The sequence below is a fragment of the Vitis riparia genome, chromosome 3 (assembly GCF_004353265.1).
Source record: "Vitis riparia cultivar Riparia Gloire de Montpellier isolate 1030 chromosome 3, EGFV_Vit.rip_1.0, whole genome shotgun sequence".
Lineage (NCBI taxonomy): Eukaryota > Viridiplantae > Streptophyta > Magnoliopsida > Vitales > Vitaceae > Vitis > Vitis riparia.
Window position 1 is genome coordinate 5,008,874 of NC_048433.1, and position 25,317 is coordinate 5,034,190.

Genomic DNA, 25,317 nt, shown 5'->3' on the forward strand with positions numbered 1-25,317 from the left:
AATAAGTAAAGTTTTTATAATAGGTTTGAAGTGTTTTATGACATTTTTATAAAGTGTATTAAGAAACAATTGAAAAGACGAAAAATAAATTGAAAACATTATATTGTAGTGAAATGCCTTCATAAAGAATAGACAAATGATTTTATTTTTTTTAGAGTTGAGTTTTCAAATAAAATTTTGTTCTTAAAAATATTGTAAGACTATTTTTAAGAATTAGTCTTAGAAACTCATTTTTTAGATCAATATATTTTCAAAAACATCACCAAAAAAACCCTTAAACGCATCTAATTGTTTATCCAAATTTAAAAGAAAATTCAAATTTGTGGGTTTATACTCGAGAAGTCTTTCTCAATTAGATTTCAATTCTAATGACTTTCAATAATTTGGATTCCAATGAAGTCTCCCACATTTTTTTTCCATTTTTAAAATAGATAACTTTTTTAATTAAGATTTTTAGTGTCACAAAATCCACTTTTGGACTCTAAAATTATATGTTAAAATGATTTTAAAATCCTTTTAAATAAGATTCTAATTTCAGCAAAAATTCCATAATCTTTGAATATCATTAAAGGAAATGTTCGAACAAATAGCTATGTTTGGTTCTCAGAAAATTTGAGGGAAAATGCAAGGGAAAGAAAATACAAAGGAAAAATAGAAGGAAAGAAAAAGTGAAGGAAAATAAAAAATGGATTAAAAGTTGATAAGTTATTTTTATTTTTTACTTCAAACTCATTTTATTTATTTTAACCCATTAATATAAAGATTAAATAATTTTAAAATATATAAGTTTTTAATTAGTTTTAATTATATTTGATTTTCTTTTATATTTTTCATAGGACAACCAAACATGAAAAAATCATTTTTCTTTGCATTTTTTTTCTTTCCTTAGTATTTTCCAGGAACCAAACATAACCAGAGATTACATTTCTTTTAAGTTAAGACGAGATAGATGAATCAAGTCACTCTCGTAATAATTGTTATCGTGTAAACAACTTAATTAACTAGAAACTTATTTTATATTAGTTTTGAGTTATTCACTATAAATTCATATGACAAATGATGATTTGGTGGCTGATAAACAATCACTACAAATTCATGAGCGGAATGATGATTTGGTGACTGATAAACAACAATTGATGATGGAGATAAGCAACGTTAAGTCAAAGCTCATTGAGTAATATAAAAGTTAAGAAAATATTATTTATTCTAAAAGTTCTATTTTGATTTATATAAAAAATTATTTTATACTTAATCAAATTTTTCTAAAAATTATTGATTTGATACATTGATTTCTAATTAAAGCCAAAATAAAAAATAAAAAAAAAGTATGAAAAGCATGTATTTGAGCAATGATTTCTGCAACATGCACCCTGACTAATAAAGGAACTTGGCCTACAAGCACCCAAATATGAATTGGGCCTGATCCATCCAAACAGAGGTGGGCTGGGTAATGGGCTTTTCAGCGAAGCCTTACCAGTACGATCCAACCCATCATTTCAATCTATACGGCCGCTTTCTCCGTTGGGCTTCAACGTACACTATCCGACGTCGTTTCATTGTTTACAACAGCGCAGAATAGAGGTCAAGGAACGCCTAAGGGATAAGAACTTAATCCTAAAATGCGCACGGTGCGTTGGTCCAAGCTGGCACACGTGCGATCCTACTCCGAGCTTCACCACCTCTAACAACCGGTCCCAGTATCTCGATCTCACCCACTCGCGTCTGAACCTGAATCAATCGCTGGATTCAATTAGGTTTCGTTTCGATTCTTGTGGGAGAAGCAATGTGGCGCGATGGAGGCAAGCTCTACTGGGTCAGAAAGGAGGAGGCTGTCAAGGTTGAAGGAGTTGTCGTGATCTTCGCTTGGGCTTCGATTCAGGAGACCCACTTGAAGGAGTTTGTGGATCTCTACTCTTCTCTTGGATGGAATTCTCTTGTTTGTCACGCCGGTTTTCTCAACGCGTAAGTGAATTTCCTTTAACTTAGGGTCTGTTTGGTTGCCTAGAAAACGGAGGAAAATGCGAGAAAGTGGAGTGAATTCGGGAGAAGTTGTGCTTTGGTTGTGTTTTATGTTCCTTCTCTTTTCTGACCTTTTCAAAGGCAACCTTACGGAGGCTTTTTAGGGTTTCTTATCTAGTTTATTTATTTGTTGCTTGGATTGACGGTGGAGGTTTTGATTATTTTTATAGATGAGCTGAATTTTCAGAATTGAAAATTGAGCAGGTTTCTAGTTTTATGGTATACAAAAGTCTGAAGATAGGTTTTTTGTGATCCACTGAGTTCCATTTCCTTTCCGTTTTTCAAACTCTTAAACTTCCAATCCTTTTTGTATGGAGATTAGGGAAGAGTTTGTGTTGAAAACCTGTTCCACACCATTCTTTGGATTGATTCAGAGATAACCCGTCTAAACTAATTGCAGCTAGAGCTTTCACACCTTGTCGAGACTTGAAAGGCACAAAACGATAGTGGTATACAATTTCATAGGATCTAAAGCATTATGTCTATAAATACACAGAAAACACACTTTTCTTTTTTTTTTTTTCTTGAATTGAATACAAGAATATTTTGTAGAATGCATTCCAACAGTCTTCCGCACATGAGCACAAGGAAGAAACTAGACACATATTGCAAGTATCAAATCCCTTGACTGACAACCCTAATGTCTTCAGTTATACAATGATGTTATTCTTCCCACACTCTTCCCAACTTCAAAAGGTTAAGAATATTCTCCACATCTTCCATGCCCTGGAATTCCTTCTTGTTGTATCCCAAGTTTGGGTGAAAATCAGTTAGCTTCACCATAACTTTCACATGAAAAAAGTAAGAAAAGGTCCCAAGCACATGAGGATAAAGGCTAGTGAATGAGTAGAGCGAGCATCAGTATTGGCATGGAAAGAAACAATTAGGGATCAAATGCTAGTCTTGTTTTGTGTATATTGTTTTGTTCTATTCCTTTGCCGGGCTTATAATTCTAAAAAACTGTGACTAATGCAGTTTCTTTCCTGAGAAGGCCACCTCGCTAGCATTTGTTGCTCTCAACGAGCTTGTTGAGGTCAGTCTTGTTATCATTTCCCTCTGCATATGCAACTTTGGTACCTGTTCTCTTTTAATTGGCATTCAATGAATTATCAAGGGCTACAATCTGATATAGATGATAGGGCTGAGTGGATTCCCACATTGGTGAAGAATCTGTGAATGGAATTCAACTACAATATGGCATGGTGTTCCAGACTAACAATTTTCATGTATTTTTTTAAGCATGAGAGGCATTTATATGGATTTGGATTTGATTCACAGAATAAATAACATTTTTGTTATTGATAAGCAGGAGCTGAGGATTAGACCATGTCCTATAGTCTTTGCAGCCTTTTCTGGTGGTCCAAAAGCTTGCATGTACAAGGTTTTTCAGGTAAATCCAGGGACAATGTAGGCATCCAATCTTGTTTTTTATGCACTGTAGCTTTGCCCCCCTTTTCTCCCAATCATTACAAATAATCCCCAATGAATTTAAAATGCTGGGTACTTTTGTTTCAACTTTCAACTGGTATCTGATGCAGATTATTGAAGGATCATGCGAAGCACACCTTCACGTGGTATGCTTTATTTCCTTATCTCCAATTTGGTTTTAACGGGTCATATCTATTTTAGAATTGAAACTAACAATGTTTTTACCATGTAGTAACCCAATTGCTGAACATTACATTTATTATTTGTTTATTTTGTGAAGGATGATAGTCGATTGGTCAGAAATTGCATTTCTGGATACATCTATGATTCTAGTCCAGTAGATTTTACAAGTGATTTTGGTGCTCGATTTGGTCTGCCCCCCGCCATTCTCAAAATGCCTGGTTCAACAAAACTAGCATCTTGGGTGGCAAAAGGTGTTGCTTCTGGTCTGGATGCTCTATATCTCACTAGGTTTGAGTTCCAACGTACTGAGTACTGGAGGACACTATACTCTTCAGTTGTAAGTTCCTATCTGATCTGCAGCCCCTCAAATTTGTCAGTTTCTTTTTGCATCAGTTAATGCAACATCTTTTCTCTCCTCTTCTGTTAGGGTTTGGGAGCTCCTTTTCTCATTTTATGCTCCAAACATGATGATCTTGCTCCATATCAGATTGTTTGCAATTTTTCTCACCATTTACAAGATCTTGGGGCTGATGTTAAACTTTTGAAATGGAATAACTCCCTTCATGCAGGTTTGCCCTCTAATCTTTTCCCTGTTTCATTATTAGGACTTCATGGTATAAATTCAAGTTTTAGTATCAAGTAGTGAATTGGCTGCCTCTATAAATGATACATATTTTGTACAGCCAGTGATACTGTTGGAAAGTAGCCAATATGACCATTAAATTTTATAAAGCAAAAAATCATCAAAGATATATGCAAATATATACAAATTATCAAAGATATTTTGTACAGCCAGTGATACGTGTTTTGCTCTAATTTTTTCACTTTTAGTTGTTTTTGTGCCCTCAAAATATTCATGATTTATGATGTCCAATGCATTTTCTTTTTGTTTTAGGTCGGCATGCAACAGTGTTAAATATCACATGCTGACCACTGCTGGTGATTGTAATAAATAAATCATAATCTTAAACGAGTCTTGTCAACTTATTGGAAAAGAAGCTAGTGTCAGTTATGTCCACTCGTTTATTTAATGGATGAATAATTAAATAGAAAGCAGAGGACTTGACCAAGTACCTTGCATATCATCACCATATCAGATGCTGGTCCTGTTTTTGTATTGATGCTGACTGATATGGAAGCTTAGCGTTGGATAGTTGAAGCTATTGAAGTATGGTGGGGAGGACTTTGTCTTGTGAGATGATTTTATTTTTTTATTTATTGATAAGTAAGCAATTGTATTAAAAAAGCGCGAAAAGAGCATAAGAGTATACTGGTCGTATACAAGTAAAACAAGCAAGAAATAGAAAAGAGGGTACAAAAAAAAATACTCCCTCCCTCAACCAATACCCAACCACTCTATGAAATCAATCAAATGCGTATACCCATCACCTATATACACCTTAACCCATATAGAGAAATTGTTTAGGAATAAACTTTTTAGCATTTGATCAAACAATTCCTCACTGTAAAAAAATCTCTTGTTTCTTTCCTTTCAAAGCGTCCAGAAAATGCAAGTAGGGGCTGCTCTCCAAGCCTTACTACGCCATTTCTCTATAAAAGTCCCATTCCATCCTAGGAGGGTTTCCCTAACTATGTCAGAAATTGCTCACCGAACACCAAAAATGGAGAATGCCAGCTGCTATAGTAATCTCGCCTTGTCACAATGAAGAAGGATATGGTCTATGGTCTCTAACTCCACTTGGCATAAAGCACATATGTTGGCCAAAGTCCACCCTCTTTTTTGAAGTTGATCCAAAGTCAATCTTTCCTCAACAAGCCTCTTAAGTGAAGAAACTCACCTTTGAAGGAATCCAAGGGTTCCACACAATGTTATCAAAGGCGATCACCTAGGTTGCCTAGGTCATTAGGCCAGGCAGGGTAGATAAAAGTTGCCTTTTGAAAACCTAGGCAAGGCGACTTCAAAAAGGCAATGCCAAGGCAACGCTTAGGCAATCATCTTGGGATAAGGCATAAGGCATAGAGGCGGTCGCCTTTGGCCATGAATTAAGATTAAACATACTTAGATCATAATTTCATTCAATCTAACATTGGATTAAATAAAGTATAAGATAAAATATTATATTATCATAAAGATAATAAAGATATTATATTATCATAATTTCATTCAAATGATGGGGCTTTCTCAGTTAGATCCCTTTATTCTATGATGGAGCTGGGGGGCCTTTCTTTGTTCCCTAGTGAAAGAATTTGGAGGGCAAGAGTGCCTCCCAAGGTAGCTTTCTTTGCTTGGGAGGCTTCTTGGGGTAAAGTTTTAACACAGGAGCAACTTCAAAGGAGGGGGTTCTCTTTGGCAAACAGGTGCTTTCTCTGTCTATCTGAAGAAGAAACAGTGGATCATCTCCTACTGCATTGTATCAAGACGCGGATCCTATGGAACCTCATTTTCTCTCTTTTTGGAATATCTTGGACTCTCTCGTGTACAGTGAAGACAACCCTTCTTGGGTGGAATGGAGGGTTTGTGGGAAAAAGACGCAAAAAGGCTTGGCAAATGACGCCTTTATGTATTTTTTGGTCAGTTTGGAAGGAGAGAAATAGGTTAACGTTTGGGGATGAGGATCTTTCGCTTCAAAGGTTGAAATATTCTTTTGTATGTAATCTTTGGTTTTGGGTCAGGGGTTCCCTAGCAGAGAGTCATTCTTCTCTTGTAAGTTTTGTAGACTGGATAGACTCCTAGTTAGGGAAGGTGGTGTGTATACTCCCTGTATACTTAGAGGGCACCGGTTTTTGGTGTTTCCTCTTTTCGTTTAATATACTTTTTTTACTTATAAAAAAAAAAGATAATAAGATGGAGGGTTATCAATCTAGTCTTGATGAAAGTAATGACAATTTTAATTTCAATAATGACTATGATGATGATTGCCTAAAGCTTCTCTAGAATGTTCAATCTCTTATTTTGTTTTTTATTTTGCTTTTTAGATATTTGAAAAATTAGAATATACATTTAGATAGGATGAATATCTTTGAACAATATGATTTTTTTATAATATGGGGTATAATATTTAACACTTTCAATAATTATTACTATTTTGTTAATTTTATAAGACATCGTGAGTGATGAAAAATTAATGGTGTTGATTGTTGAAGACAACACTTATATTGGTTGAATATTGAATAGGTGAATATATGTATATTTTTATCATCTTACTATAATTAGGCTATCGCCTTGTTTTTCGCCTTTCGCCTTAGGCTAAAAGGAGTCTTATCGCCTTGATATTGCCTTTTGCTTTTGACAACACTGGTTCCACAGTATTTTTAAAGGGAAAGGGGTTGTACAACCATTCTATAACACAGAATAAAACCCCTTAATAGAGAAGACCCCTTTGTTCCCACCCTTCCAAACCACTCTATTCTGTTGTTCCTTTTTCACCGAATGTCCTTGAAGTAAAGAAAGAAAACGCTCCATGGCACCCAACTCCCAATCATTCAGGTTCCTAACAAAATGGAAATTAATTTCAAGTCCCTTTTCACAGAAATTCCAATTGTCTTGTGAGATGATTTATGTAATCATGTGGTGGGTCCTGTACCTGGGAACATGTCCAACATGTACTGCCTGTCTATTGTGCTCAAGAACCCAGACTTCAGTTGATTCTTAAATGCAAACTGACTCTTTACTTTGATGTTTTTTATCATCATCAGGATTTGTATCAACTCATACCTTCTCTTTACCAAGAGTGATAACAGTGTCATGTTCTCTACAGGGTCTGGTCCCCTGCTCCTCTTGCTACTGAAATTAGGACTAGGCATACCTGAAAGAGGTTGAAAAATAAAATATAAAATATAAAAAAAATTGAAAAAAAAATACAAATCAAGCTCATTTGTTCTATTATGCTGCTTCAGGTCATTACAGGCAATATCCAACTGAATACAAGGCTGCTGTGACTGAGCTCCTCGAGAAGGCAGCTTCAGTCCATCTCCAAAAAATCCAACTTGAAGGAGAAAGAGCAGGCATGGAGGGTACACAGGATGAGATATCTGAGTTGATATGCAACCTCCAGAAAGCAGCAGTGAACTCGAACCAGAGCCTAAGAAGAGTAGCAATCGAGCCGAGTGACCACTTCTTCTTGCCAAGTTCAGCAGAGTATCAAAATGGTAGAGACTCTGGACCCTCACCTGATGAGCTGAAAGAAAGATCAGTCCCTGTGCCTGACCCCCCACGCATCAGTGCACATAGTGTTCTTGGGCAGTTCCTCTTTGATGTTTGTGTCCCTAAAAACATTGAAGGTTGGGATATTAAATTTTCTGGCTCTTTGAATGGGCAGCCGCTTGCTTCTGCTCGTAGGTATTCTCAGTATGTAAGCAAATGCACTCGTCGCTCAAGATTGTAGTGATCTCTCAAGGATAAAAATTGTGGGGATCGCTCTATGTGAACTTGCTAGGATGTTATGGAAGCCCCTAAGAGGTTACAGGCAAAACTTAATCCCTACAAGGTGCTGAATACATCCAAGTTTAGCAATGTAACAATCAGATGTTATGTATGGGACAACTGGAATAGTTTCCATGCCTGAAAGTGGGCTAATTTTCTTGCAAGTTGTACAGTTTAGTGAGGAAAAGATCATATGTACAGAGTGAGTAACACGGTTGAAGGGACTGATGGGCTTCAGAAAAAATTTGGGTTAATCAATCGACAAAGCCTATATAAAAAATGTACTGCCCAGAGGCCTGCTTCTGATCCAGTATGTTGGATCGGGTGAGTGATGATATATATGTATTGAACAGTCGTGTAAACCTGTGGATAACTTATGTCTGTACAAAGATCCTTTTTGTATAAGGCCGGAACCTAAATGAATGTGTTGTTAATACAGATCTCCTGCTCCTTTAATTCAGTAAATATACGGCAAAGGAAGGATTCTTTCAGAGTCACATGTTTGGAACAGGGGAATGATCATTTTGCCATATTATCCTCTGTAAACAGTTTTGAGTTTGACTCCTCGACTAGCTGTTACACTTATGAGGGAATAGGTCAACCGATAATCAATTTGTCGACTGGTCCCTTGACTGCTTGAGGTTCTCCTTAGTAGGTTGAGTGACCTGGATTGGTCCCTTGACTGGTTGAGGTTCACCCAAGTAGGTTGAGCGTCCGGTAGCCTCCTTTCCCGCTGCTCGACTGATCAATCTGTCACTCGAGTTACAAAATTTTTTGTTTTGATAGTTTTAAGCTACAATATTCCAAGGAATATATATATTCTTTCTTAAAGTATAGAGTGGTTTTTTTTTGTTTTTCTACCTAGTAAGTTAGCTCCTTCCTTTAGTAGTTCCAGCTCTTAGTCTGCTGAGAAAATAGAATTTTCGATTAATTATAGAAACATTCCTACAGATAGCGGAGAACTAGATTAGATATCAAGAAATGGAATCCATGAAAGGAAAGAACTATGTAACCATCACTTGTCAAGAGTAGACCTTTTTGGCTATTTAACTGGGAAAAAAAATGATGGTTTGGGTTTGGTATAGTTGTATTCATGTTATAATTATATTAATTTGTATAACTCATTTAATAAATAAGCTGTGTTCATGTTTGATTGTCAAATTCCTCTAACCCATTCTCTTAATAGTATCAAAATGCCTTATTTATAAGCCAACCTTTTTACTTAATAGTGTCAAATTAATTTGTTTATGCCCAAAGTTCTACAACCTATATAATTTTATAAGTTTAAAATATTTTAAATTTATAAAAATCATATAGTTAAAAAAATTAAATAAAAAAGTAAATTTTTATATATTTCAATATAAATATTATAAATATTTTATAATTAAAATATTAAATAAAATAATAAACAAGTGTAGAATTAAAATTTTAATTTATTTTTTATATTATAACCATATTATAACTAAAATTAAATAATCAAATTAATGAAAATGTAAAAAATTAAATTTGGAAGTTAAAGCGATTAAAAAGCATTTGAAAATAATACATTTATAAATTTTAAATTTTAAATTTTAAATAAGTTAAGTGGATTATAATTGTGTTATTGGGTTTAATACGTAGGTTGAAATTGAGATTAAATAAGTTAAACTAATCGTGTCATGTGGTTTGTGTAAATAATAGGTTGTGTTTGTATTTGAGCCAAGTAAATTTTCACTATTTCTTGCACTAGTATAATACTAACCCAACACAACACAAGTCATTGTCACCCCTAGTTTAAATCTTCATGGAATTTTTCAAAAAACCATTATAACTTAAGCAATCATTGAGAAAAGTTGGTTTTTATCGTTCAAGGCAATTTAAAGATTGAATTGGATGTAGATTTTCTAAAATTTGTAAGACAAGGTGTTTTTGAAGATATGCAAGAAATCCTATGCATCTCAAATTTATATTGAATAAACATCCCAAAAAAATTTAGTTTAACTTAAAGCTTTCTTGGTATATGGTCTTGTACTCTAAACTTAAATTCTGATCTTCTAATAAAATGATTTTTAACTTTATATCTGCTCAAAAGACAATTAAGTATACAATTAAATCATTATCATTTGTTTCATAATCATCAAAATTTGTGAAGAGAATTTTAAGCTCAAATTCTCCCCTTGTTCTATAATGGCAAAACCAAAAATATCTAAACAAGGTTCTCCCTCAAAATATGCATTAAAATCAACAATCAAATTCACACTATAATTGATAAATAATCTTAGAGCATAAATCCATAAGAGCACAAGATTATATAACATCTAATAACCAATAATCAAAAGTGGCATAACATGACCACTATTCATGAGAAAATAAAGGCTAATCTTAAATGAGAAAAACACCCAAGAGGGGGGGGGGGGGGGGGGGGGGGGGGGGGGGGGGGGGGGGGGGGGGGGGGGGGGGGGGGGGGGGGTGAATCGAGTTTTTAAAAATCTTTTTGAACACAACAAACTCAAGTACAATAGAAGCAAATATAAAGAGATAGAGTTAGAGAAATCAAACTCAAATTTTATAGTGGTTTGACACTTCTTTGCCTACGTCCACTCTCCTCAAGCTCCTAACAGAGTGAGAGTTCCACAAACTTGAAGCTTCAACCAAGCTTCTAATCTCCTTTACATTTGGATTTCGGCTTTAATGAGCTCTTACACAATCTCTTCAAGATTCAACTCATTTGAAGACTTTAATACTCAATTTTATAAGAATAAATCCCTCAACCTAGCTCAATGATAGCTCAAATACAAATCAAAGCTATGATGAATCACAAAGGTGCACTAAAGGATATGCAAGTGAAGATTTAATGCACCAAGAAAGAAATGAGAGGTTTTAAGGCAAGAACAAGTTGGTAGACAAATAAATGCAGGTGTTCTATCTCTCATAAATGAAGTGGAGCTCTCTATTTATAGGTTTCTAACCTCGGGAGCCAAGAAAATCAAAAAGTAGCCTTAACCGGTCAAGCTGGGGGTCAACCGGATCACTAGCCGTTGGAGCATTTAATGCTTTGACAGATTACCATTGCTTTGACCAAACCTCAACCGAAGGTCGACCAGGAAAGAAGATACCTTGATTGGGAAAGGATTGGAAGACAGAGTGTGTTTTTGCACTCCTTGACCAGACCTTGACCGGGTAAAGGGAACAGATCGACTGGTACCCTGGCAGGTTGAGCCGATTGGCCTAGTGCCTCGACCGGTTCAATATTTTGGCCCTGAAAACCTATTTTTTTCTTCTGTTCTTTTCTTTTCTGACACTTAGGCAAGGTCTTTAGGTAAATTAATATGCCAATTTTGAAACGTTTTGCCTAAGGTACATTTGATAAAACTCGGGTTTTAATGAAATTGTAACTTTAAATAATAAACCAAGTTTTCCAAATATGCATGAAATGATATGTAAAACCTAAGTGCACCCATGTATTCATCTTACATTTGTTTCCTATGATTAAAGGTCTTCCAAATGTCTTGATCTTGTATCAATTAGGTCATTTGATGAATTTTCAAATTAATACCTGAGATTTTTTACAATTCAAACCAATTAGTAACTTAAACATGATTTGTTATCATCAAAATATGATTAAGAGAACCTTTGGGCTAACAATTCATATATAAAATAACAATCTACAACATATCCAAAATTAATCCATAAAACATCAATGGATATTGAAAGAGAATTCAATCGGGCTTTGACATTGGAGTATGGTGATGCTAACTTGGAAGCCTCAATTGTTAGAGGGGGATATCCTGATATGTGTTCTATTGAAATCCACACGATTGGGTATTGATAATATTTTTGTTAAAATGATATTTTATTATGTTTGATTATTTCTTTTTCAACATAAGAGTAAACATATTTATAATAAACTAATTATATTTACATTATGACTCCTAAAAGTCCTAATTAACATAAGAAACCTAAATAAATAACAATTCATATCAAATTTCTAAAATTATTCGAATTTGACTTTATATCAGATTATAATTTTAACAACCTCCCTTAAATCGAACTATAAATTCAATCACACCAAACATTATCTTCAACTTCTCAATCACATCCGACTTTTGTGGCTTTGTAAAAATATTTGCAACTTGATCTTCTAATATACAAAACTCAAGTTCATTTTTCACAAAGTTCCCTAAAATAATGAAATTTGATGCTTGTGTGTTTGCTTTTACCATGAAATGTCAGATTCTTTGTCAATGCAATAGCAAACTTACTATCACACAAAATTTTTGTAAGACCTTTTTGTTTATTCTTCAATTTACTAAGCATCCTACAAAGTCAAATTGTTTGACATGCTAAGGAAGTAATTGTCATTTATTCAACTTTTGCAATTGATAATGCTACAACTGGTTACTTCTTTAATGAGAATGAGAATGCTTCTATTCCTAAAAAAATAAAAAAATACCCAATAGTACACTTTTTTTATATTTACATCGCCTTCCTCAATTATTATATGTGTAACCCACTATATTGAAGTTGTTTGAATAAATGTAAAAGATTAAATGATCACAAGTACTACTTACATACCTCAAAATTCATTTTACTACTTGTAAGTATGACTGATATGGTTTTTCCATAAATCAACTGATAATTCCCACCCCATAAGCAATATATGGTCTAGTAGAAGTCAACTAACAAAGACTTTCTACTATGCCCTTGAAATATGTGGGATTTACCATCATTTTTTAGTCTCCACATCACCTCTCCTAGTTAATATTTGTGTAGCCCACTAAATGGAAGTTGCTCGATTAATAATAGAAAATTCAATGATCACAAATGCCACTTACATACCTCAAAATTCATTCTACTACTTGTAAGTATGACTAATATGGTTTTTCCATAAATCAATTGATAATTCCCACCCCATGAGCAATATTTGGTTTAGTAGAAGTCAATTAACAAAGAGTTCCTACTATGCCTTTGAAATATGTGGGATTTACTAAATCTTCAATGCTTTCTTTTTTATTATCTCTAGTCACTTTACAATAGGAATATGAATTGTTCATGATGATTCCATTTTGAATCACTTTAAAATGCCTACGACATACTTCTTTTATGAGATAAAGATACTATCATTTGTTTGTTGGACTTCAATTCCAAGAAAATAAAACATTAATCCTAAATCCGTCATCTCAAATTATTGTGTCATTGCGTCTCTAAAACCTTCAAACATTTGGTGTTAATTTTCCATAAAAATTTAATCATCCATAGAAGAATACAACAATTACATCACCATTAGAATTTGACTTGATGTAGACTGGGCATTCAAAATAGCACTTTTGAAATCCATATCATATTAAATAAGCATCAATCCACGTGTACCAAGAACGTGGTGCTTGCTTTAACCCATATAATGTCTTTTTGAGTTTGTAAACTTGTTTCTCTTATCATTCCTTAATATATCCTAGTTTTTGTTATAAAAAAATAAAAAATAAATAAAAAAACCTCTTCTCCAAGTACACTATTAAGAAATGCTCATTTCATATCCATTTGATGAATTTTCTACATTTTTTAAGTTGTAAGTGCAATTATTATGCGAATGGTATTTAGTTTAGCAATTGATGCAAAAACTTCTAATTTATTAATACCTAGCTTCAGTTTAAGAATGATGCTTCAACTTAGGTAGTCCGTAAGTATTTTCAAGATCATCATCCTCAAATTTTAGTCTTGGAGGAGATATCCTAGTTTCTCTTTAAGAAGCGACAAATTTAAGCCCAACTTGTTGCAACTAAGACCATGGAGTATCAGACTCGATCCCTAAAAACAACCTTCAATCATTTCTCAAGATGAAGATGAAGATATTGAAGCAAAGTTAGAGGATTCCTCTACCAATTATCTCTAAGATAATGAAGATGATTGCAAAAGAATTCTCCCACTTATAAGAAAATCAAAGTGATCTTTGATCGCTTGAGGGTACTCTAAGATAAGAAGACTTGAAAGTTACATGACAACATATTTAAGCTTTTTGCATGCATCAAGATAAGATACTTCATTTTTATGTTTTCAATTGTAAGTCAAATAGTGTGCACACAAAGGAAGATTTTTTTCAAGTATGTGATTAAAATTCCTAATGAAAAAAGTCAAAAGTGTAATAATAAAAAGTGAATTTTGTTGTTCACTATTCATGCACAGGTTTTTACCATTCAAGATTCCAAAATTTTTGTATTCAAGAAGGTCTCAACCACAATTGTAAGCATCGAATAGTTTTCCTTAAGATTTGTAACTTCCTTAAGATGTAAGCTTAAAAGTTTTTTCATTTTTTTTCTCTTCATTGTAAGTTCTTCTCATTGTAAGTTTTTCAATTTCTTTATTGTTTTAATTTATGTTGTTTCCAATTTTAAAATTATTTTAAAGTTTCATAGAAATTTACCTTTTTATTATATATTACATTGTTTTGGTTATTTCAATTTCTACATTTGTTATTATAAAAAAATAATGATAAGATAAATATAAACATATTAATATTTTTAATTCTATTAAATATAAATATGTATAACATTTAAATGTGAAGATATATTTAAGATGGATGGAAAATCTTAATTGAAAAATCTACTTGTTTTAGGAATGAGAACTTAAATTTTCTTAATACTCATAATTAAGTATCAGAGAAACACAATTATTTTGATATATTAAATTTGTTCATTCACTCTTTCTTATTTTAATATTAAGATTTTAGGGATGATTTTAAAATATTCTTGTATAAGTTTAAATTTTAAACAACTCATACCCTTTAAATGACCATATTTTCATGTAAAATGAATTATGAATGTTATTATTACCATTCAGTTGTAATTCATTTGAAAGATAAAAATGTGACAAAAATTGGAATCTTACTGAGAAAGATTAAAAATACAAATTTAAAATTCTTAAGTAGATTTACACACTCTATGTTGTTGTTATTTTTATTTTATTATTATTAATTAATAGATTTTTTTTTATTACCAATGGATTAGTAAATAAAATAAAATTTTAAAATATAGATTTAACATTTTACCTTTTTGCAAAAAACAAAACTTATGGATTTAGGAGTTTCATTTTTTTTTAATCTAAAATTTTTATAAATTTATTTGAAATTCTTCTTATACGTGTTTATTAAAATGTTGAAATGTTTTTTTCTTCTTTTACTCCATTGTGCTATTGTTTGTTAAAAAATATTTTTTTATTTGTTAAGTAAATTATGTGCAACCTTTGTTTAATTTTTAATTCTATTAATAAATGTTAATAACTTCTATTAACATATTTTTCATTCTTATGTACATATTCATTCATTAGAAAACTAATAAATATAATTATGTTAAGCATAAAAATAATCTTATATACAATATGATTCACATGATAAGTTTACATTCAATAAAGAAATATTAGTAATTGTTATTCATATTTTTTTCTTTCACGTGCACATATTATGCAAAATTTATACATAATTTACATTAAACATAAACGTAACTTTATATACTTTAAATAGAGATCGTCTTTATAAAAAAAATTAATTCACTAAAAAGTGTTACCAACTTTATGTTGTTCATGAAAAATTTACAAATATAATTATACAAAATATAAAAATAAGTTTATATCCTCTAAGTGAGTAAAATTTAAGGAAGAAAAACAAAATGAGTTGGAAAGAAACAACATAAGTGAAGAAAAACTACATGAAAAAAAAATATAAACCATATAAGAAAAGAAAAAAACTATGAAGAAAATAAAACACAATAAACCACGTAAGAAAAAAAGTTTTAAAACTTATCAATATTATTAGTTCACTTTTTACTCTTAGAGTAGTACTATTTAAAAATGCTTTTAAAATGGAGAATTATGGTAACACCATATAAAAGAGGACAAACCATGTAAAGTGAGAGAAAAACCAAAAAGAAAAAGAAAAAAAAAGAATGAAAGAGCATAGAAAAATGGTGTGAGAAAAAAGATGTTAAAATGTCTAACTATTGTTAATTCCTTCTTAAATTGCTAATATAAAACATTTTTTTGAAGTTGAGTGGGTTGGAAAAAAACCACACAAAAAAGGCCAAATCATGTGAAAAAAAATTTAATAAACTTTATGAGGAAAAGAAATGGTAAAATCAAAGTAATTAAACCATGTAAGAAAAACCATGTGCGAAATCCGTGTGCGAGAAACCGTGTATGTGAAACCGCGGGCAAGAAATTGTTTATGATAAATGACATAAAAGGAAAAATTCTAGGATCTTTTCTCACTTAAAGTACCATTGAAAAAACTTTTAAAATTTATAACTTAATTTAGAGAAAAACTTTGAAGAAGGAAGTGTTTTGAAAAGGAAAATTGGTTTCAATTTAGAAATTACTTTATTTGAAATGTGGAGTGTTTTTTAAATGCTCAAAACTCAATTATTTGATAAATGAGATTGCAAGATTGAAGCTGCTATTTTGTTTTTGATCTTAACGTCAATCAAAATCGAAGGTATGAATCCGACATATCATTTTCTTTGTACACGTTAATATATTATATACATCTACTTTTTGAGCAAATATAGATGTATCTTTAGGTTATATAACAAATGAGTATGAAAATTTTCTCATGTATGTTATAAGAATTTTTATTCTAATACTTGTAGTTTGTTTTCCTCTTTCCTCTTGTAGAATTATCATGAAAATTTTGCAATAGATTTTGATAAAAATAAATAAATAAAAAAATTGAAGAGGGAGTTTTGGGATAAATTAATTTTAATTTAATTTAATTTAATTTTTTTGGAAAAATGATGTGCTCTTCTAAATATTTAAAATCAAATTATTCAAAATAATCCCTAGATCGAAGTTGCTTCATAAATTTCAAAGTACAAAATCTAATGTGTGCACACTAATACTAATAAAGATATTCCTTTTAAATAACTTTAAATATATTATAAGATATAATCTATGATGATGGAAACTTGCAAATAGGTGTTATAAAAATTTTTCATTATTAGACTTGTAATTTGTTTAAGCAATTCATTTGCAAGTTTATAGATTTTAAATTTTGTTTATTTCATAATTATTCCTTTCAAAATTTCCTCAACATTTTTGAATTGTTCATCCAATTAAACACACCACAATAAAAAATCAAATGTTTTGCCTAGTTTTATATACAATATCGTTTAATTATACTAGCATTCCTCTTTCATACAAATGGTAACATTAGATTAGCATTACAAAATTTTAATGCTCTAAAGTATGATTTTGTAATCTAAAATAAATTTAGATAATAAATTATTTAAATATTTATTTGATTTAAAAGAGAAATAAAGTTTGTTTTTAAGACTCAAAATTTAATTTCCAAGAAATATAATGTTCTCAATAAATTGAAACTGCATCTTTCATTTTTGTCTTGAAGTAAATAAATTGTATTATTGCATGATTTAAAGTGGAAATTTAGATTAATTGAAACTGCATCTTTCATTTTTAATTATATACTCTCTAGTCAAAGCAAACTTGATTTAGCTTATGTTATCTCAAGTCATTAAACTAGTCAACTCTACTCTAAAAATTACTTCAACCATAGAAAGATTAGATAAATCATCATGAAAATCTATCTTTTAATTAGCATAGTTTTGACAGTCATTATTACATTAATGTCATTGTGTCTATTTCATTAATTCATAATGCAAAGAAAACTCACACCCAATTCTTCATGTGATTATTACTTAGAATTATTTTTCCATGAAAAAATCTCTTAAAACCAGCATTTAGCATTCATGCCCATGCACACCAAGTCTCATCAGTCATCACACACTCAAGGATCTGTCTAAACAGTAGAATTCCTAGGAGCCAAGACTGTATGGAAGAAAGTACACAGAGAATTCACATGGACAGACAGGTGAGAAAGGGGGCTCAACCAGTAGAATACTGTGTTGTCCACGTGGGCAAAGTCAAAAGATATTTTGAATTTCATTAAACTCAAATACTAAGATGATTAAAGAATATCCAATATGAACAGGGGTGTGAAGTTTTTGGGTTACAGTTGAAAGTATGGAGATGGTTCAGGAAGAAAGGGCGATGATGGGGAAGAACATGACAAATGGAAGGTATAAAATTGCATCAGATCTCAGAGGAGAGTCAGTCTTACTGGAACCAAGTATACCAAATGCCTACTGCTTTATAGTTTATTCTCTCTATAAGGACACATCATTGTCTCTTTGCATATTGGGTCTCTCTCTACATATTTGTTTTCTTTCTAGGGACTCTTATTAGTTTCTGTCTCTGAAGCATTTGGTTCTGTTTGCTCACCATCAGATTAGGCAGAGCTAGGCTTTGGAGACCGAGCTGGTTCTGTTCCAGGAAAGGGTCTCTATCCCTGTTCATAGGGCTGAGCAAGTGAGACCCACTTTACTAGATTTTGCTCTTCATTTCATGAATTGTGCTAATACCCTGATGTGTTTTTTATGTTATTTTTGGTGTAGGGTTAGGGTTTTGAGCTAGTTTTGGTTGAGAAAGGTGAGATTAGACAAACTTGAAACCCTAATCTCTTGTGGGTAGTCAAAATAGCAATGATTATGCCCTTGTTTTTTGCAAAAAAGAAATTGCTGGACATGGTATTTGTTTTTAGGAGAAGAAATTCTGCAAAAGAATTATTTTCTATATTGGAAATTATGCTTATCTATGGCACAGGAACCACCATTAGGCATTTCTATGTTCTTTTTTGCTCCCTTTTATATGTCCATTGTTTATTTGATGGCCATTTTGAAAATCCCAAATTTGGACCATCCAGGAATGTCTTCCTGCTGACAATTTAAGCTAGCATTGATCTGATTTGTACTTGTTTCGTTCGGTGATCTCTAACTTGCCCTAAAATTTCCGTAATTTTCATTTGATGTCCTAGATTTGATCCATCCAGTGTGAATTCCACAGCACTCGCTAGCGTTCGGAGTTCTTCTGTGGTATGCTTGGATGTCCAATCGGCGCTAATTCTTCTATTGTGTTTTTTCAATAAATTCATGCCTAAATCGATCAACATGAATGCAAGCATCACCAAAAATGCCAACACTTATTGTACACTATCATAGGAAATTTTAGATAGCAGTGTTCAATGAAATCTATCCTACACCATTAACTAGGTAAATAAAGAATCTTGTTGAGCGAATCGTTTCTGAATGGTGGTTTTGTTGATCAAGCGCTATGGCATGCCTCAACGACGTCTAAAGTTTTAGAAATGTTGTGTTTTTATGATATGAATGGTGGATTAATGGAAAATTTGTGTTTATGCTTGTGCAGGTAGTTTCCAATAATTTCAGAATTTTGAAGGTCAGTGAATTGATTTGAATGTCCTTTTTACTAGTCTTAACATATGACAGACCCTCTGATCTGCTGCCTCTATGACCTTTATCTGAATAGGTATCCCCTAATGGAGCAAGCAAAGAAAATTATAGCTGATCATGGTTCTGAATTACCAAGCCTGACTAGAACAATGTCTAGATCAAATGTTGCCAAAGGGTTCTGGATGGTAAGATTGAAATTCTCCCCCAATTTCTTGAAATCAATGAACTCAAAGCATGGATTTTATTTAAGATGCATATTTATGCACTAAGCCACTAACTCCTCTTATGGCAGTATTTTCCTAGGAGTTTCTGCAAGTTGCATTTGCCAGAAAATGATGCAACAATCATTTTGGAAGATGAGGCTGCAGAGGAATATGAAACAAACTTTCTTGTCAACAGATCCGGGTTGAGTGCTGGATGGAGAAAATTCTCCTTGGACCATCAACTAAAAGTGGGTGATATCTTAGTGTTTCTTTTGGTCGGGCCTTGTAAATTCAAGGTAGCTGTTAAACCTTCTTGTTACTTGGATATACAACCTTTTTGTTTCAATTCCTGTTGGTGCTGGTTTCAATTACCTCCTAATTTTAATATCACAATTCAGAATGGACTAATTCGGAAGATGTATTCAATGCCCTGAAAAATTATAGGATTAGGTTGCAAAGCAACTTTTCTATACAGGTGGGGTAGAATTCTTAGCATAGAAAATATAGGGTTGAGAGTGGTACTGAAACTGTCTTGGGTCATTATTTCTAGTGTGTGATATCGAAGGAAAACAGAAAATGTAGAAAGTAGGAGTTGGGAAATCGGGTGATCAAAAAGTAAGATTCAAAAGACTCAGTAATTGAATAGGTATTGTCAAGAGTGACAAAGTAGTTCTCATGTTTGAGTTTCTTCTCTCCCATCCAAAAAATAAATAAAAAAATGGAATTGCTAATTTCAGTACTAACTAGTTTGGAATTTTGAACTTCACCTCAGGGCTTGGGAAATGAAACCCCAAATTGCTCTGAAGAAAAAAATAGAAGGAATATGAATGATAGGTTAATTCATACTTTTTCTTGAGAAAAGGTTTTGTAATTCAGACTTCATATTCCCTTTGGCATGTGGATTGTTGTGTTTAATTCTGCAATTTCTTACTGCTTGAAATTGGTATCTGTTTTCATGGTAGCTTCTCTCTGTCTTATTCTTATCTCCAACTTTCTAGGTGTTCATTGTGAGGGTCGAAAACACAATAGAAGATGATGTTGCTGGATGCCTTCTTGATTTGAGGGACAGTCGACGAAAAAATCCCTGTAAGTTGTTTCACTTCTTTGTTTTGCTTCTTTAGCCATTTCCAAATGCCCAACAAAGTTTTTCTTAACCTTTTCCTTTCCCCCCCACCCTTTTTTTTTTCATTTGCATGTAGCACTTGGAAGAAGATCAAGCAGAGAACAATAACCTGTTTATGGAGCCATTCTGTATGGACATTTCTCAAGAGAATGCTCTGAAGTTTCAGAGAGTAGAGGTTTTTGATTAGAAAATCCTCAGGCGGATAGCAGACTGTTAATTCATTTCAAGTTTTGGAATTTTGGTTTTATATATACATTACTATTTGAGAAATTGATGGATAGATGCTCCTTTTTCAGTTGCCTATTCTCAATTATGGTTGATTTGGGTTTATGTTGGCCTTACACACTTCCTCATGCTTGCCCATCAAAACTAACATTTTTTCTTTGGAGAAGTTCGGGTTTTTGGAAACCTTCAAATCACAAGTTCAAACAATAAGCTTAGGGTTAATTTCATTTACCTTTCATGAGATTTTAACTAAATACATTTAGCCTCTATAAATTTGAAATTTCATCATGTACCTCTCTTATTTCGAGTGAAAAAAGGATAAGAGGGGTATTTGATAAAATTTCAAATCTACAAAAATTAAATGTATTTAATCGAAACCTCAGTGTGATAAATGAAATTAATCCATAATCTTATTCTCATTTTCAACTTTAACTGTTGTTTATAAAAGATATTTGCTCTCTTAAACTTGTAGACATGAAAAAATAAGGGAAAAAATATATATTTTAAAAATATTGAGAAATGAAAGGCATAATTAATTTTTAAAAATCAAACAAAATTTGAAAGGAAATTAAATAGGGTATTTTTATTCAAAAAATTAAATTATAAATTCTTTTAATAAATTTATCTTGCAATAGATAAAGAAATTCTAATTAAATTTAAAGAATGAGTTTTTTTTTTTTTTTTAATGATATTGTATTGCAGAGGGGTAAAGAGGTACCAACCATGACATAGAAATCCCAGAAAAATGAAAATTTTAAAACTTAGAAATAAAATAAAATAAAAGGTATAATTACGAAAAACTTTGAGGCCATATCGTAAATTAATAAAAAAAAATTTAAATTTTGGCTCCAATGCTGTAGATGATGGAGTCTTTTCCAATACAAAAAACTGAAAAAGGGTCACATCCTCTTTTCAGTACAGCCACCGTACAAAAGACATCCATTTTTTAAACGAAACGGTCGACATCTCCCCGTGTCCTCTCTCCATTACTCTGAACTGAATCTCTCAAGAGAAGTGTGAGAGAGCTTTCTGAGTTCTGGGTTGCCATCTGTATTGGTTATGGCAGTAGTTGAAGAAGAGAAAGTGAAGGTAAAGGATGAAGTCCAGCAACTGAAGCAACGGACTTCAGAGGTTCTCCCTCACTCCTTTTCTTATATATGTTAATTTTTTGTGTTCATCAATGTGGGTATGTTTATGTAAGTGTGTGTATTGGTCACTGGCAGATGAAGAGGAAGCCATCTGCTAAGAGAACGTGCCCACAGATGAAAAGGCACTTGGATCATACCCAGAAGATCAAGAAAGTTAGAATATTTTTCTTTTTTTTTATTGCTCCACATTCTTGTACATCTTGAAAAGTTGATTCCGTCAATGGGTTTTTAGTTTATTGCTTACTGGAGCTCTTGTACTTTTGAAGATCTCCAAGATAGCGATGGGTGCAGAGAACTTTTCCTCTGTTTTTTTCTTTTGTTTTTGGATTTTTGGGCTTTTGTGCAGATGAGGTTTAGGGTTTTGTTGGAGAGTTTTTGTACTGGAATAGGTGGGCTGAAATGAAACTCAAAAGTTCTAATGAAAACATTTTTCCAAAATGGGAAAACCGAAAAGGTTTGACACTTAGTATTCACTATTGAAAAGGTGAAAAGAGTTGGAAGACTTTGTTTGGCTCTCACAAACAAAGAGAAGAAAAGGGAAGGAAGGGAGAGGAGTTTGAGGATGGTATTATCTTCCTCTCTTCTTTTCAAGCTTATTCTCAATTTTCTCAAACAGAGTAGGTGTGGAGTAGCAAAATGTATAAAATTATCCATAATTTCTATTATATTTGCTTTTCTTTCCTTCTTTTCATCACAACCAAGTGACAGAAATCGATCTCTCTTGCTAGTTTTTTTTTTTCTCCCCTTTCCCTTGTTTCTGCTAGATGGTATTCATTACTAAAATGATGAACTAATTGGAACTAAGTGTTTTACTCCCAAGCAGGAAGTTTCTGATGCTCAGCAGAAGGCCACAAGGTTGGTAGATTTATTTGGTTGTGCTTTTAATTCAAAATACCATAGGCTTATACTTGTTTCCTAAAGATACTGTTTCTATGATTTATGTCTAGTTGCAAGAGAATAAGGGTCAACACAGATCATATCACCAATGGTAATGAGGCAAAATCTTCTGTCATGGAGAGAGCAGAGAAGGTTCAAAGGAATCTGCCTTCTGAAATCCCTAGCATGATTAAGTCTATGCTACCATCACATGTTACAGGCGGTTTTTGGCTGGTTAGTATGAAATTCTTAAGAAGGGTTGATATATAAACAAATTTTGGAGTACTAAGAAATTTGCATATGTTTGAATTTTTTATGACAGGGTCTTCCTAAGAAATTCTGCGATGTGCATTTGCCAAAGTATGATACTACAATTATTTTGGTGGATAAAAGGGGGGCTGAATATAAGACAAAGTTTCTTGTGGGAAAGACAGGATTGAGTGGTGGATGGAGAGGATTTTCAATTGCTCATAATTTACTTGAAGGGGATGTTTTGGTTTTTGGTCTGGTCAAACCTACCAAATTCATGGTGACTATGTTTGGTCCCTTGTTCTTGTATTGTTTTTCATTTTTCTCATTTTCTAGTTTTTTGGAAAAACAAAAGGAAAAAGAAACCTGGAATTGAACCACTCCAATTGATCGTTAAATTTAGGATTTTCCTGAGAAACAATCACTTTGATGGTCCTTGTTACATGGAGGGTTGTTTTCTGCCATGCAGTTTGCATGATGGTTGAGGGTTCTAATTCCTGCACTTCTAGCATATGAAATGCTGCATATTAGACTTTCTCCCTAATCATTACTTCTTGACTCTTACAGGTATACATTGTGAGAACAAATGGTTTCGATGAAGTAGATGGGGCTCCTCTTGTGCTTCTGAATTTAGAGGCTTGTGTAAAACAAGAAGATTTTGGTAAGCGGTTTCAATTCTCTTTGGCTTTTCACTGTTGAGTAGTTCTATATGTCTATCTGATCATCACTCCATTTAATCCACCAACTGTTTTTCACTTGAATGTTGTGCACCAAAAGATCTAGCAGGGGAGGATATCAAGAGATGGAAAAATGGAGAGGGGAAGTGTTTGAAGAATTGTTTGCCAAACAGTCCTCAAGAGAATCCTAAGAAGGAGAGCCTATCAGTATCAACTACTGAACTTGGCCTTGCAGCATGTCAGTCAGAAAATGACAGTGATGGGCATGGTTCAGAAGTCTTGGAGAGGATTAGATTCTCAGAATCTGCTGTTGATTTTAAAGAAGTGAAAAAAATGGAAGATTTCTCCATTCTTGTGAATGGTTTGATCATAAACTCTGAGTTTTCCAAACACCTCCAGACCAAGTACTATGAGCTCTGCTGCAGTCAGAAAACTTATCTTCATGATCATCTTCTCGATGGTCTCAACTATAAGCTGGCTGCTGGAATCATTTCAGAGACTGTAAACATTGCTGATGCCATTAGAGCTAGCAAGCTCACCACCTCTAGAGATAATTTTTCTATTTGGAGCAAGACCCTAAAAGCCTTCCAGGAGTTGGGGATGAATGTCAGCTTCTTACGAGCTCGGTTAGACCAACTTATGAGCTTTGGCTTTGTAGAAAACAGGAAGAGAGAAGCTAGGCTTGAAAGAGTTAGTGCAGAAGAGAAGATAAGAGATCTAGAAGGGAGTCTTCTGCATGTAAAAGAAGTGAAAAAGAGGCTTGATGCTGAAATTGAGGCTCTGGATTCGCCTGCTGCAGAGAAGCATGAGTTCATGTTCCAGGAACTAGCTAAATCCTCATGGTGAAGTTTGTCCATTTCTTTTTGTGTCACACATGTATAGTTTCTTGCAGAATTACACTTAAACTTGTCAGGAATCTACAATGGAAGAACCTGGAGAATGTTTTTTTTTTTTTTTTTTTTCACCTTTGGAGCATTTCCTTTTGACATGAAAGGGAAGGCACTCATGAACCTGGTATTTTCCTTATCATCTTTATCTACCAGGTCTTATTTTTTGAATATTCATTCATTGGGGTGATGATGTTGCTCTATTTTGTATGTTCCTTGGAAATTGCTTTCCATTTTCTTGTCTAATTTTATTTGATTTGTTTAAATTTTTTATATTCTATAATTCAAATTGATTGATCTTTGCTTCTTTTTCTTCTTTTTTTCTTCCCATTATTTGACTATTTCCATTTTAATTATATATTTTCAAGGTGTGTATATATATGTTGTGAAAATTAAAAGAATGGGCTATATTGTTTATTTAAAGAATATTTTAGCAAAAACTCAATTACAAAATATATATATATATATATATATATATATATATATATATATATATATATATATATATATTAATGATTTTGTATATAACTAGCAATTTTTTTTTTTTTAATATTATATAAGAAAATAATTAATTCAATTTATGAAAAATTCTACAATGCCTAAGAGGCATTGTATTGATTTTTTTTA

At 32.5% G+C, this 25,317-nt stretch overlaps 3 protein-coding genes across 15 annotated transcripts; all 3 read left to right on the forward strand.

Moving 5' to 3' along the window:
- The first annotated feature begins 1,617 nt into the window (after positions 1–1,617).
- On the forward strand, positions 1,618–8,452 carry LOC117911354. The gene is made up of 7 exons (XM_034825698.1): positions 1,618–1,962; positions 2,995–3,052; positions 3,329–3,409; positions 3,558–3,593; positions 3,728–3,967; positions 4,058–4,199; positions 7,489–8,452. The coding sequence occupies exons 1-7, from the start codon at positions 1,784–1,786 to the stop codon at positions 7,974–7,976; spliced, it is 1,224 nt and encodes a 407-aa protein (XP_034681589.1). The 5' UTR covers positions 1,618–1,783; the 3' UTR covers positions 7,977–8,452.
- A 9,347-nt stretch (positions 8,453–17,799) lies between these two features.
- Positions 17,800–20,931, forward strand: LOC117910834 (B3 domain-containing protein At3g19184-like). 11 transcript variants are annotated; one of them, XR_004650806.1, is made up of 8 exons: positions 17,800–17,864; positions 17,985–18,072; positions 18,281–19,101; positions 19,259–19,288; positions 19,379–19,487; positions 19,595–19,801; positions 20,504–20,591; positions 20,705–20,931. XR_004650806.1 is itself a non-coding variant. In XM_034825008.1 (7 exons), exons 4-7 carry the CDS (start codon positions 19,389–19,391, stop codon positions 20,734–20,736), a joined length of 426 nt encoding a protein of 141 aa, XP_034680899.1. In that variant the 5' UTR covers positions 17,829–17,864; positions 17,985–18,072; positions 19,259–19,288; positions 19,379–19,388; the 3' UTR covers positions 20,737–20,931. The 11 variants fall into 11 exon arrangements, 4 of the variants coding, with proteins under 4 accessions (XP_034680899.1, XP_034680898.1, XP_034680897.1 ...); XR_004650809.1 differs by having other exon boundaries at positions 18,281–18,924; XR_004650807.1 differs by having other exon boundaries at positions 18,281–18,481; positions 18,867–19,288.
- Positions 20,932–21,686: 755 nt separating this feature from the next.
- Positions 21,687–24,900, forward strand: LOC117910898 (B3 domain-containing protein Os01g0234100-like). 3 transcript variants are annotated; one of them, XM_034825075.1, is made up of 7 exons: positions 21,687–21,984; positions 22,077–22,154; positions 22,825–22,856; positions 22,949–23,111; positions 23,200–23,406; positions 23,694–23,787; positions 23,904–24,900. In XM_034825075.1, exons 1-7 carry the CDS (start codon positions 21,913–21,915, stop codon positions 24,647–24,649), a joined length of 1,392 nt encoding a protein of 463 aa, XP_034680966.1. In that variant the 5' UTR covers positions 21,687–21,912; the 3' UTR covers positions 24,650–24,900. The 3 variants fall into 3 exon arrangements, with proteins under 3 accessions (XP_034680966.1, XP_034680967.1, XP_034680969.1); XM_034825076.1 differs by having other exon boundaries at positions 21,687–21,942; XM_034825078.1 differs by lacking the exon at positions 22,077–22,154.
- Positions 24,901–25,317: the final 417 nt, after the last annotated feature.

Bases quoted from the DNA above. Each gene is read 5' to 3' on its own strand.
- LOC117911354 (XM_034825698.1), top strand. From the start codon at position 1,784: ATGTGGCGCGATGGAGGCAAGCTCTACTGGGTCAGAAAGGAGGAGGCT. The intron at 1,963-2,994 runs GTAAGTGAATTT...TGACTAATGCAG, and splicing joins CACGCCGGTTTTCTCAACGC to TTTCTTTCCTGAGAAGGCCA. The intron at 3,410-3,557 runs GTAAATCCAGGG...TATCTGATGCAG, and splicing joins GCATGTACAAGGTTTTTCAG to ATTATTGAAGGATCATGCGA.
- LOC117910834 (XM_034825008.1), top strand. From the start codon at position 19,389: ATGGAGCAAGCAAAGAAAATTATAGCTGATCATGGTTCTGAATTACCA. The intron at 19,802-20,503 runs GTAGCTGTTAAA...CCAACTTTCTAG, and splicing joins TCGGGCCTTGTAAATTCAAG to GTGTTCATTGTGAGGGTCGA. The intron at 20,592-20,704 runs GTAAGTTGTTTC...ATTTGCATGTAG, and splicing joins CAGTCGACGAAAAAATCCCT to CACTTGGAAGAAGATCAAGC.
- LOC117910898 (XM_034825075.1), top strand. From the start codon at position 21,913: ATGGCAGTAGTTGAAGAAGAGAAAGTGAAGGTAAAGGATGAAGTCCAG. The intron at 22,155-22,824 runs GTTAGAATATTT...ACTCCCAAGCAG, and splicing joins ATACCCAGAAGATCAAGAAA to GAAGTTTCTGATGCTCAGCA. The intron at 23,788-23,903 runs GTAAGCGGTTTC...GTGCACCAAAAG, and splicing joins TGTAAAACAAGAAGATTTTG to ATCTAGCAGGGGAGGATATC.